The 13,268-nt window shown below is 39.3% G+C and overlaps 1 protein-coding gene across 3 annotated transcripts; it reads right to left on the bottom strand.

Moving 5' to 3' along the window:
* Positions 1-2,631: 2,631 nt before the first annotated feature.
* LOC133899394 (uncharacterized) lies at positions 2,632-12,718 on the bottom strand. 3 transcript variants are annotated; one of them, XR_009906359.1, is made up of 12 exons: positions 10,771-12,718; positions 10,048-10,278; positions 9,331-9,460; positions 7,777-7,929; positions 7,421-7,657; positions 7,258-7,329; positions 6,809-7,015; positions 5,608-5,837; positions 4,843-4,921; positions 4,631-4,768; positions 3,077-3,510; positions 2,632-2,961 (listed from the first exon to the last, which is right to left on the bottom strand). XR_009906359.1 is itself a non-coding variant. In XM_062340387.1 (11 exons), exons 1-11 carry the CDS (start codon positions 12,558-12,560, stop codon positions 3,499-3,501), a joined length of 3,279 nt encoding a protein of 1,092 aa, XP_062196371.1. In that variant the 5' UTR covers positions 12,561-12,718; the 3' UTR covers positions 2,732-3,498. The 3 variants fall into 3 exon arrangements, 2 of the variants coding, with proteins under 2 accessions (XP_062196371.1, XP_062196379.1); XM_062340387.1 differs by having other exon boundaries at positions 2,732-3,510; XM_062340395.1 differs by having other exon boundaries at positions 2,735-3,510; positions 7,258-7,327; positions 7,449-7,657.
* Between the last annotated feature and the right edge of the window lie 550 nt (positions 12,719-13,268).

Here is a 13,268-nt window from a genome sequence, read left to right as displayed (position 1 = left end):
TTACAAGCTGCAGTGCAACCTGATAGATGCATCATGATTCATGCATGTGTTTCTTTTGTTTTAGAGTTTCTGGAAATCATATTTTGTATGGGTGTGCAAAAGCCAAACAATCTAATTATTTAGCTTGATTACATAGTGAGTTGTGAGCTTTTGGAGAATGTTATCTTTATCTAATTATCTAGCTTGGTTATGGTAGTTGAGACTTGTGAAGTTGTGAATGGTGACATGTGAATTGTTATCTAATTATGAACCGTGACTTTGTGAGCTTATGAAAGAGTTAGTTGTGTCTTCTGAATTCTGATTTGTGATTTGTGAATCTGTAAGGACTATGGAATAAAAGCAAGTTGTTCACATTTCGGGTCTCCCGTCGGGGCCAGGGGCGGGGGTGGATTTACACCCAGTTTGACCTTCGGATCTGGGTAGGATTTCAAGTTTCAGGTTTCAGGTCGAGTATGTTTTGGCTCCACTCGGTCCTGATCCGCCCTGTTCCCACCCTTACCAGCATTGTTAATTTGAATATCACTGTCGGTTTATAAAAAGAATCTGCAATGATAATCAACGTCGGTTCTTGATAGCTCAGCTTTTTATGTGCATCTAAAGCTTTCGACCGAAAATGATATTTTTGAATCGGCGGTGAGAGGGGACACTGATGATCCTTTCTGTAGGAGTGTAACCAAAATGTAATAAACTACCACAAAAGTTAAGTGGTCGTTATATATTCTTGTAGTGCATGAAGGAAAAGAACATTTCCACAGCAAATGAGCTTCTTTAGTATCTTGCATGGATGACAAGAACAAGTGAGTAAAAAATTGAAACGTTTGCCTCCAGCTGAGTGTATGGAAAAGCATATTGTTCGGTCATAATCAAAATTAGGTTTATTTTGGTTCCAACATCTACATGGTGTCAGTTAGCTTTCCAACCGTGCAACCTACTCTCATTACGAGTTCTTGAATACGATAATCATATCAGATTGCTTGCAGGGTCACGATCACAACTAACCCCAAAACATTCTACACGCAATGCTGCAACAACAGGTTCAGAAGCAATGAAGGAAAAATCAATCGCAGCCACATGTTGTCTTCATAGGGATACATATATTTGTTAAGTTGCACTTCTACGAACACAGAATTGTACAAAAATACCAAAGTAATATCTAATCGCTCTTTGTTTTGGTTGTATACAAGATTGTATGGGACAAACTGCCAAGAAAAAGAAATCTTATCCCTAGAATCCCAAATCATGTGTAACTTCTCTGGAGCCAAGTGGTACCAGTTGGTACTTTTTTTGTGAAAGAACCAGTTGGTACTTTGAATGGTATCAGGCACTGGTTACACAACAAAGCTTTAAGACTTGGACAGCACAAGAGGTCACTCAACAAATAAAATCTAAGACTTAGACAGCTTTGTAGTCGGAAGAAAGCACATGACACAAACGTTAACTCTCAACTGTATACTATTGCCATCCAACAGTGGGAAAGTGCAAGACAGAGAAGCAAGAAAAACCTGAATAAAAAAGTGCAAGTGAAAATCAAGTACCAAATGACTAGAATCAAAAAAAAAAAAAAAAAAAAAACTCCACCGGTAACCAGGTCTTCGCCTTATTACCAGCCTTTTGTCCTGATTTCAGTAATATTAGCAAATTAAATTTCGAAATTGCTGTTCCACGCGCATGCGCTGGCAGAGCGAGTCGCGCACGGCTTTTTTTCTTACGCTTTGATGGAGGCTATGTATGTATTTATCTTTGAGACTTGTATAACACATTAACGAAACGATTAAGCCTAGACCTATATATCTCCCTCTAGCTCTCACAGTGAAATGAAATCAGTCACTCTAGCTTTATTAATACTCTAGTACAACACATAGACATATGTACATATTCACACTACTAGACGTATTTACATAATATTTATTAGAGATCGGAGATGCAGAGTTTAGAGATTGACGAAGTTATTAAAAACATCTTGTTGTTGACAAGTATATCATATACCACTAAAAAAATTCTGATTTAACGAGACATACAAGGAGCCACTCTACCTTACAAATTAACTAAGGCTTGAATAATGAAGCAGCCATCGCACGGCGCCAAATCGTAGCCGCCGTCTTGATCAATATATACAATACTTCCGTGAACTTCGGCTTCATGGCGCAGCAGGGGTATCCGAAGATCCCAAAGGATTCCTCACGTGGCACGAGCTAGCTGGTTGACAGCACACGCTAACATGGCTCTTGAATATTAGTGTTCAAAATGTAGGTTTTAAATTGAACTGTGTCATACAAAACACTAGCAGCTTAGGTGTTTCACAACTTCCACATCGTCACATGACAGATCAAAACCACCCAACTTGAAATACCTCAATTGAACATGGCTTGTTCGTGATTCCCTTGAGTGGCAGCCTTACTGACTTGACAAACAGAAGTTTCCCAATCTGGGGTTGAACCAAATGTTTAATTTTGAGTAAATTTGGGCAACCCGAATCGACATCTGCTGCACAGAACACAGGTGTTGTTCTAATTTCTTTCGCTTGAAGCAAGGGCTTCTATTAAGTTCCTTTCATTTACGAACAAGCGAATACTCAGTTGGTAAGCTAAGAGGAGCAAACCAACGAGTTGGGGGTTCGATCTTCAGCTCTCACACCTTTGCCAGTCTTGTTTCAAGTTGGAGCCAATCTTCATATGGTCTCCAATGAAGACCAAGGCAGTGACAAAATTAAAGCCCCTTTTTAAAAAAAAAGAGTTCCTTTCATTTTGCACAGCCTTTAGGAACCAAAGCATACGACTTTTGAAGAATGGCACATCAAACCAACTAGTTCGCAACACAAAATCACACTATTAATTCATACCAACTTATTTGTTACTTACAAGAAAAGAATCGCTCACTCTCGTTGGTTCAGTATTACACAGAAGATACAAAGAAAACTGCATTGATACCAAAAAAGGGGGAAACCAATCCTGCCCCCTCTCCCTACACAAATTACGATGTACAGACAACATATCAGCAACCTTTGCGTCTGTATTTTCAGGGGAAAAAAACATGCTTCTGCTACACTCTGTAAATGACGGGGTACAAAAAGGTATACCTGTATTCACAGTATTCCACTCTGCCTAATTCCATTTCGAACTGCTCCAAGACTGCACATCAGATATTTGAACATCACCTTTACAAACAAAAAGTTGCATTTTGTGGGGTTACTGGTACCCATGTAATCTGAACTCTGCACACAAAAGTTGAATCTCCAAAAACACTGAAACTCTGACATCGATAATTAGACGTGAACACCAAGATCCACTGCTTCCCATGGTAATGGTGCTCATGTACCCATGAAGAAGGCCAGTAGCACCATGTGTGCACACAAAAATTGGCGTAGGACCTCTCCAGTACACTTCTTTGCTGTACCACCTCTGATTAACACTCTAAGAGGTCCTGTCATCATTTTTCATTGCTCTGGCTACTTCTGTTACATGTGCACTGTTTGTACTTTCTCGCACATCTCAGGTTCCATCATTTCCTTTTCTGTATCACATTGCAAATGACATAGATAGTAAACAGCTAATGATATTTTTGTTTCGAAATGGAAACAAACAAAAACAAGCTTCATAGACAAATATAAACAGCAACCAATTGTCATAACAGACATACTGAAATAACTGGGGGAAAAGATCTTCCATCTCTACTGCTATGGATTCAAGATTAAAATCAGGTTTGCAAATGTACCACTGGAAATTATATTGAATTCCCATAAGAAAGACATCACACTAACATCAGTGGACATTTTATAAAACATAAGACTTAGTATCCGAATGGTTCTTCAACTTGGAAATTTAGGTCCAAAGTTTGTGTTTAACTTGATCCTTCATAATGTAGAATGACTAAACTTAACATTAAGGACCAATTCAGTATTTGACAACTCAAAAATTAAGTGAACGGACATAGTTTGTTTGTAATCACAGGAAATGTCAGCATCTTGACAAATTAGCAATAGCATAGGCATGTGAGCATAAACATTGTAAAAACGCTTTTTTTTACATGGCTAAGTTGAAACCTTACATGTTAGCAGGACGTAATATGTCAAATGTTCATGTGGATAATTGAAAATGTTGTATCGTAATATTGAATTCTCAGATACCAGTAACAAGCATAATCTGTTGTGTGCAACTGTTCATGCAGGGCCCACCAGTGCAGTATTAGTTGGATATTTGAGATATGAATAATTAGTTTCCTTGTGGATGTACTCCACATATTTCCATGTATTAAAGATAAGCTTCCTAAGTTTACAGATTGATCTTAGGGGTAAAGTCGAGCCATCCCTATAAAAGAGCTAGCCTTGTATCCATTATGGATTAAGTGTGGTCTGCAAACCATACTGCTGTAACAATAGTTAACATAATGCTCGTTAACTATGTTGTTTCATAACTTATGTTAGACTTGTAATACCAAAGCTAGAGCACATGTATGACATATTGTACTATTGAAGTTTGTTTAGCCAAAAAAGAAAACATCAGCCAGTATAATTCTAATCCCAAGCTAATGTTCACTCATAAGGCGCAATACTCTGGTCAAAAAATAAAAGAAAATAAACCTATGAACACGGTAACAAGAGCAATAACATAACTGACAACTCAGTAGCGCGTACCATTGTAGGGTCTGAAAGCATATCATACGCCTTCCCAATTAATTTGAATAAATAATCAGCATCTCTGTGGATTTCATTAGTGATTTCTCTCCATAATGCATCACTGATATTTTCACTTCTGACAAGAAATTTACCAGCCTGTCGCATAATTACTGTTAGACAAGACTCAAAAGCAGAAAGTAAGTCATAATAGATGGAAGTATATGTAATACCTTGTCTGGATGATGCTTTAGTGCTGCTTTGCGGTACGCCTTCTTTATATCCACAACAGAGCAAGAAGGTTCGATTCCTCTGAAAGGAAAAGCAAGTGTATCAGTCAAATGATCTGGACATGTTTCCAGAACATAAGATTTCCACGGGAATAATAAACATCCACTCCATCCAGTAATGGTGAACTTTCTCTCCCCCAAAATCGTATGAAATTCCTGTTACAACATGCCCTAAAACATTTTCCTCCACTCTTCAGCTGAATGATCCAACCTTGGAAGGAAGATTAGGCATCAAAACCAACTTCCCTCCATAAGGGTGCAAATGGGTGTAAATTTTGGCCTGAGTAACTGTCCATTTTTTAGTGGCAATACGGGCTGGATGTGACAATACTGCGAAAGGTATTTGCCATAAATAGCACAACTGAAAGGAAAGAAAGATTTCCATCCACATTGTGCCAGGTGATACCAGGAATGACATGATAAGACCATTCCAGTTTCATCAAACTACAGAGAAGACTCACTAGCTGCAGAATTCACAGCAAATTTGTTGTAGCAGTAAAAATCAAGAGTAGCCATGTACTGGACTGATATTAAATTAAGGAGATGCAGTTAATGGCATCCTGTTTCCAAATTTCATGCTTCCAAGGCTGAATTGTGCCACAAAATTAATTAATAGGGATTATGTATCACGGAAATGCAGGTAGTTCTACAAAAAATGTGATGTTGTATGTTCTAGACAATTTAAAATTTTGAAGGACAGAGACTTACAATATCAAATACATGTTTAAGGAGGCCCCTTTTCTGGCATCCCGCTCCACAGAAGAAAACCTAAGATTGGCTCGATTCAGATTGCTACGAATACTCTCTGTCTTTTCTGATGGCATGGATATATTTTCTTGCAGTTGTTTCTCAAGAAGAGAAATTAACCTACGGAGATCATTTGCTGCCTGACCATAGTCCCTTATAAGTTCATACAAACTAGACCTTCTGGAAATAGCCTACAAAAATAGGAAGACAAAATATTGGTAATGTTCTGTCAGGCAGAACCCCAGCTCATAGAAAGACTACAACCAAATCATAATCCAAATGACTCTTCTCAAGGCTTATCCAATAAAACTTGCATCATATAAGAAGTACCATCTAATGTAGCACTAACAGGTGTCAACTTCACATTGGATGAAATATTCCAGTCTGTACATATTTTTTATGGTTCTTAGCTTATTAATTATAGGAATAATATTTACCAGCGTTGTATTGAAAATTATAGGTACAGATTTAAGGTTCATACTAATACAAGTTCAGTTGCTCACAAATTTTATAAAGAAAGAAAATTTTCACACAATAATGATATGCAGTTAATATGATTAAAAAGATTTTCACAACCACAATAAACACTAAATATACAAGATGGGAAAAATAGTAACACATAGCCTGGCAGTGCTTCTTACTACTGGTTATTCGAAAAGGATTAAGGGTAACTCCAGGAATTGTGTATTTGTGTTTGTTGGATGCAAACCACATCATTAAAAAGAATAATAGCAGGACATATGAGACTACATAGCGGAAACAAATATTTCACTACATAAGCTATTTGGAGCATGCCAGTGGATGTGAGGTACAAGCCTCAAAGTCACAAACAATAATTCATATATCATTATCTAGCTAGTTTAGGGTAAAACTAAGCTGAAAATAGCAAATAGAAGGAAAATAGAAGGAAAATTTCATCAGATGAGCTAAAAAGAATCAATGAATGGTCTGCTAAAGCACATGATGAAATGAATGGACATCATAGCAAAATAGTTCATAGCTACTGAACAATCATATCTATACGATGAAACCACATGTATGAAATGAATGGATATCATATCATACATGTGGTTTTGGTTAAAATCAAGAAAGAGTTAGCGAGCATGGCCACATGAGGCATTTTTGTTTGACACTTGATACAACAGGAGGATACTACACCAACCTTAGAATAATCCGTGTCAAGGGCTATAGCTAGTGAACAATCTGCTATTGCATCTAAAATTTGACCCATTGCTTGGTATGTCGCTGCACGGTTACAAAAGCAGATTGCTGAGAAACGTAGTGACTCGGTATTGCTCAGCAAAGCAGTGGTATAATGTTCCACAGCCTCTGAATATTTACCAGCTTGAAATGCTTCATTCCCAGCAGCCTGAAATGAAGCAAACAAGAACTTGATGCTATTAGTGTAAAATGTTGCAAATTTTGCATACCTAAGACATCATGCATTATGTACACTCATGATCGATAACAACACAGTGCAGACAAAGTGCTGGATATAGTTGGACATTATATGACTAGATTAGTGGCCAAAAAATACTATTGACTGCTTCCATCATGGCATCAGCCAAATCACTCATAGAAGTGAGATAGAAAGGCCAATACATGACATACTTTAAGCTGCAGTAGTTCAGAGATTGCCACGGAGAATGTCGAAATTGATTGCTGAGAATGCTTCCCACACCTAGTCAGTGTTTTCACAAACTTAGCAAACCATATAACCAATGCTACATGGAACATAAAAAACAAACATAGCATTGGTAACAAAACATTATCTCCATTCCATGAGTGTTTTTTGCCCATACTTCTTTAAGAACTGATGAGCCTCTTCAAGCTTTCCTAGGAAGAAATATGACTTGGCAATAAGATGATAACGCCACAATTTCACAGAGCAACTACCGTTGTCCAAGTATTTGCTTTTTGAATGCTTGTCAGGACACAAACAAACACTATTTCTTTCTGCTTGATAAAGAGTTTCTTCACAAAAGCGAATTACTTCTTCATATCGCCGCAACTGTTAAAGTACCACAAGACTAACAGTCAGCCTTAAAATCACTAGTGATGATAACACTAGAAAATAGAAACTTAATAATGACATGTGCAAGGCAAAATAAGTTTACCGTAAATACAGACCAGTAACAGTGCTTCTGCTTTCATCACCATCAAGTTATCTGAATAAATACTTATGGACAAAGCATCAGAGATCATTTCCAAGGTGCTGGGTATCTTGTCAAATGCCTTCTTTGTGAGATACTCCTTGGACTGAAGAATAAAACCAGACACTTTCTGCCAAAAAAAGAAAGACAAGAATACACTGATTGAATTACCAAGTTCAATGTAACAAACAATTTTCATAAATGTTTATTGGGAAGGGTTATGTAGGTGCAGAATTGAGACAAGCATTGTCCTCTGAATAAGGCATTCAACTAGAAACAGGTGCATTGAGATGGAGCAGGAATGGTTATGAAAAGGACAAAGAAAGAAAAGAGAAAGGGGGAACAAGAAACTAAGGACGGAAAGCATCAGAGGAAGTACGTCATTAGCAAAGAGATTTTTAAATTATTTTCTGCTGCCAGTCAGGTGTTGCAAACATCGTAGTATCAACCAGGTTTCCTCATAAATACTTCTTCTTTCAGACTGCTAGGGAAAGTCACAGTTTGGCAAAAAAAAATGACTAAATGTATCAATGACATGTGGAACCAAGACCCACTTGTCATTGTCACAGCTAATGTTACTTTAAAAACTGTGAATTTGCCAATGGTTTGTTGGCAATTTTCTTGAGTATTTATCAGGTACCTAAATGGATTAAATGGAAACAACTGCTGAAAGGCTGTGAATAAGCAACAATTGAAGGGTGCATGGTTTACTTATGGACCTTCCAAATAGATTATGCTATTCAGTTTATTTGGCATGTAGCATGTTTCAGCTGAACTGCAGCTGTAAGGCAACAAGTTGGGTGCTGGGTAAGTGTTACATTATATTGGGCGAAGAGAGTGGAAGAACCGTGAAGCTCTAGGAGAAGATATAGCAGTAAAACTAAGAGGCTAGCAGCATTTGAATGACATAAGTAATCCAGTAGAAATGGTGGACGAAATGGAGCAAGAAAGTAAGTTGCACGAACAAAGAAGACAAGGTACTTTTTTATGGCAGGTCTCCAAAGCCACCTGCTCCTTAGAGGCCCAACAGAAACAAGAAAGTTTACATCTTTTGTTCCAACATGCACAAAAAAATTATAAATGTAATCTACCAAAAAGTGTATTACAAATGTATGTTATCAATTTTGTCTTGCAGGCCTTCCTCAACAATAGCTAGTTTTTAGCACTTTTTGAGTTATCATATAATCTAACAAACTAAGATGAAAAAATGAAAATCGACAACATGATGCAACACAAAACATGACCAGCATAGTTATTTTGCAATAGGTTTCCTCCATAGCTTGATGCTGCAGTCTTATGAATTTTCACTTTTCGGTTCAAACCTCAAAACGTACCCAAGCTCGTACAATAGTGTAATTTAATTTTGTCAAGAATACTTGCGAATTTGCTTGCTTTGTGATTTCAAATAGTAGTAGCTCATTACATGAATGTTGAAACAGGCTAATTTACAGACTGGAGTAATCCTCAAGAATCAATATATAATATATTGGTAAACAGCGGCACAATACAGAAATTTAAAACAGTATTCTACCTGAGCTTTTTGTAGACCATCAGAAGCCTCTTCTGCAATTCTATGGTCAAAGCTCGACGCATGATTAGATTTCAAACACATTTCAAAACCCTTTTGTGCTTCTTCAACATCCCCCAGGGCAAGTAGGCAGCTAGATCCATTTAGATGAGCATATCGATAAGTCATATATTCATAACATAAAATATGATGTATAGTAAAGGTGCGACACACTTATAACTATTTAAATTCATTATTAGTATTATCTATTAAATGCATTTTATCTCAAGACATTCTATGAATCGCTTCTACCTCCAATAAAGAGTCCATGGTGATTGTTCTCTAGATAATGGACATCAAAATAACAAGGCTAACACCTTCCCAAGTCAACTGAACGCAAACATACAGCACGAGCAAGAGTGGGGCATGTTATGGCAGTATTTGACCTTAAACTTAGTTATAGTACATGGAATATTTCTTTTGAGATCTTGAAGCGGAACTCAATTGTTGGTATGGTTGAGTTAAAACTCCAAGCCCTAGAAAAACTCATAAAAACAGTAGCATATTTCCTTGGATTTCCCGCAAGAACAAATACCAGGTTACTTTTATTTTGTTCAACTGAATAAAAAGCATATGAATTATGATTTTTAGATTGCAATAGATTCCTAAAAGCTAGTATGAGTGCGAAAGTAAGCACATTGGTCTTTATCAATAGCATAGCCTGTTAGCCTCCAGTCTTACTTGGCAGCTCTGACTTGTGCCTTGAGAAAGCTGGAATCAATGTCAGTAGCTTCTCGACAATCAGATAGGGCCTCTCTCATCTTACCCAGAGACATCCGAGTAGCTGCACGATTGCTATAGCACAGCATTAATGCTTTTCTAGAAGCTTCATTTGGAGAAAACGAATCAATTCCATGGGTATAGCATTCCTCAGCCTTAGTCAACTGTCCTTCTACATATGCTTGGTTTCCCCTAGAATACATTAAGCAATTCAGTTTCAAGTATGGAATGTCACAAAGAATATACAGCCAAAGCAACAGAAAAAGGTAAATAGTACCCAGTACCTATCATTGCACACGCAGCACTAAAACTATTTAATCTCCCTATTCGATCTAAACCTCAAAATATATTTCAGTTTAATTATTTATTCATAAAGACTACTGCCAGTCTACCACTCATAGAAATCTACATTCTTGACCAGCAATACAGCATGTGACCTATATATTTCAACTATAAACAGGAAAGGAAGAAGAAACAATATAACAAGAAACCAATTTCCTGAATTGGAAAAAGTACATATAACCCCCTAAAGTTTGTTCCAAACTCCGCCTAACACCCCAAACTTTAAAATCTGAGACTTAAGCCCCTGCCACCATTTAAGTGGTTGGGGAGGTTCCACCTCACGGACGCCCATAGTAGCTAAATAAAGTAGTAGGGAGTGGCAAGAGTAGGCCGCGTTGGCACCTTAGACGCCATGTTTCACAATCTTCCTGGTGTCCAAAGTTTTCTATTTTTGTACATGTTGCTCCTCCACTAACTGTTGCCATTTTAGGTTCCACTTTGCTGTATTTAGTCCACTGAGCAGATAAATTTGTGCATTGCTGGCTTGTTGAAACTTCTGACTGTGCAAGACCAACGGCAGATGTTGGAAGGCTTAGAATAGAGTTAGCATGACTACCCATTCCTTGACCATTTTTCTTGTTATGTCGTCTTTGTGAATGCAATGTACTTTGATCAAAAGTTGATGCGGCAAATATGAAATCAGATTCACCAGAATGTTCCATGTTTACTGGAGAAGTAAATTCTGTTCCATCAAGGCTGCTTTCTGTTGTTTGTGAAGCTGAGTTGTTAGAATCAGATTGCTCTTTAGCACAGTTGATACCTGAGGACTCTAATGTGAAGCTACCGGCTTCTTTCAAATTCAATTCTTTTTCCAGAGCCACTTCTCCAGAACAATGATCACCTCTTGAGACTGGTTCCAAGGAAGAAACCTGACGGACTGTGGAGAATTTCTTTGGTCTAACAGTTTTTCGATTTGTGCTCATACCCTTAACCCCTCCCTTGTTCCTAGATGCTTCATTGTGGTCATGAACAGTAAAACATTTCTCATCAAATGGCCCGCATTCAGCAAGTTCTGAAGCAACCGCTGCTTCAATAACATAAGGCAACTTTATTAAAGAAACATTTGCACTGCCATCTTCAGATCCAAAGTTAGAAGGTACAGCATCTGATGCTTTCACTGCGTCAGAAATTTCACGAGGTTCTGAGTGTGGAGGACCCTTGTTACTTGAACACCACGCATGTGTCGCATCCTGCAAAATGAACTTGGTGCATGTGCTACCTTTAGCACCCCAAACATTAAGTTGTTCAGAGCTGTATGCTACACTCTCATTATCAGCTGAAACTACCATACTGATATTGGCATCCGTTGTATTAGCATCCGTTGCATTGGTGGTGAACTCCCGTTTCTGAGCATGTTCACCAAAAACAAAGAAATTTTGTTGACCATCACCACCATTTGCGCAAAGTTTACTTCCATCATTTGCTAAACTATCATCCAAAGAATTTCCAACAGGCGAGCTGTCCCCGCTCTCTGGAAATTCAATGGAAACATTCTCGACGGAGCATGGTGATGAATTAACTGCTTGTGTGGCTAATGAGCTTGTCCCCATACCCTCGCATTGAGATGGGACTCCATACCCTTTATCGAGCTGCTCAGTCTGATCGTCGAGAGGTTCCGGACAAAAACCCTCATGCAAACTGGAATTGCTTCCACGGCCACCGAAGCTGCCACTGGCGTTCATGGCCGGAACCGGATCGTCTCCTCCGGAAACATCAGTATCGATTTGCCTCCCGGAACCATCCAACACAAGGTCCTCGACTGTTGGCGAAAGGCCAGACAACGAAGCCTCACCACCGGACCCGGACGAGAAGCTCTTCCTCATCTCCGCCGCCCCGGCCACGCCACTCCCGAACACAAAGTTGGCGTCGCGAGAGGCGCCCCAGGAGCCCACCGACGGCGAACCCTCCTCCAGGGCGAAGCCGAAGGCCGCGGGCCGGCGCGAGAGATCGCCCCCGGAGCGACGGCCTGCGGAGGCGGAGGCGGAGGCGGCGGCGGCGGCAGCGGGGTGGTCTGATCGGAATGGAGCGGCGTGGCGCCGCGGCCTCGCGGCGCGGGTCCTGGGGCTCGTGGTCGGGATGGTGGGGAATGGGGCGGAGGCGGAGATGGAGAGCGGATCGGGCGCGGGGTCCATCGTTGGCGGCGGCGGCGGCGGGGTGAGGCAAGAGGCAGAGGCGGCTTCCCGGCGGCGGTGCGCCGGGTACGTGAGCCTCGTTCTCCGGCGGACCTGGCAGGTGGGCCGTGGAGAGAGAGAGAGAGAGAGAGAGAGAGAGAGAGGAATTGATCTGATCGGGTTGGATTTGAATCGACCTGTAAAGGAAAGGGAGAAAAAGAAAAAGAAAAGAAAAGAGGGATCGCATGTGGTCACCAACTCGCTAATCACTTCATGGGAGCCCACTACCGTCAGCATTTTCCAATCATCAGATTACAAACAAATTTCAAAATTCTTGCAAGCAACACGAGGAGTAAACAATAGCTTAAAGTCTCAATCAAACAAAGACTATAGCTATGTGTCTCCATTATTAGCCTCATTTTAACGGAAAGGGTTTAGTGACTGATCGTAGTTATCTGGCATCACAGTTCAAAATGCCAAAGGAGCCCTACAATCTCCAAGTCGAAAATGAGTTTTCGAGATGTCCACGTCAATTTCCGTGGAATCAATTTTGACACTAGAAATCGACTAACACCTTTACACTGATTTAGAATCATATTTGATAATCTTATCATGTTTAACAGAGCTACAACTTATAGCTTCACGTTGGATTTTGATATTGTAAGTTAAAATAAAGTAGCTTAAGTCTTAATTTTTAGTTTAAATAGAAAGAAGATGATTCATCTAAAT

The sequence above is a fragment of the Phragmites australis genome, chromosome 2 (assembly GCF_958298935.1).
Source record: "Phragmites australis chromosome 2, lpPhrAust1.1, whole genome shotgun sequence".
In the NCBI taxonomy this organism is placed as follows: Eukaryota; Viridiplantae; Streptophyta; class Magnoliopsida; order Poales; family Poaceae; genus Phragmites; species Phragmites australis.
This window is presented reverse-complemented; position numbering and strand designations above follow the sequence as displayed.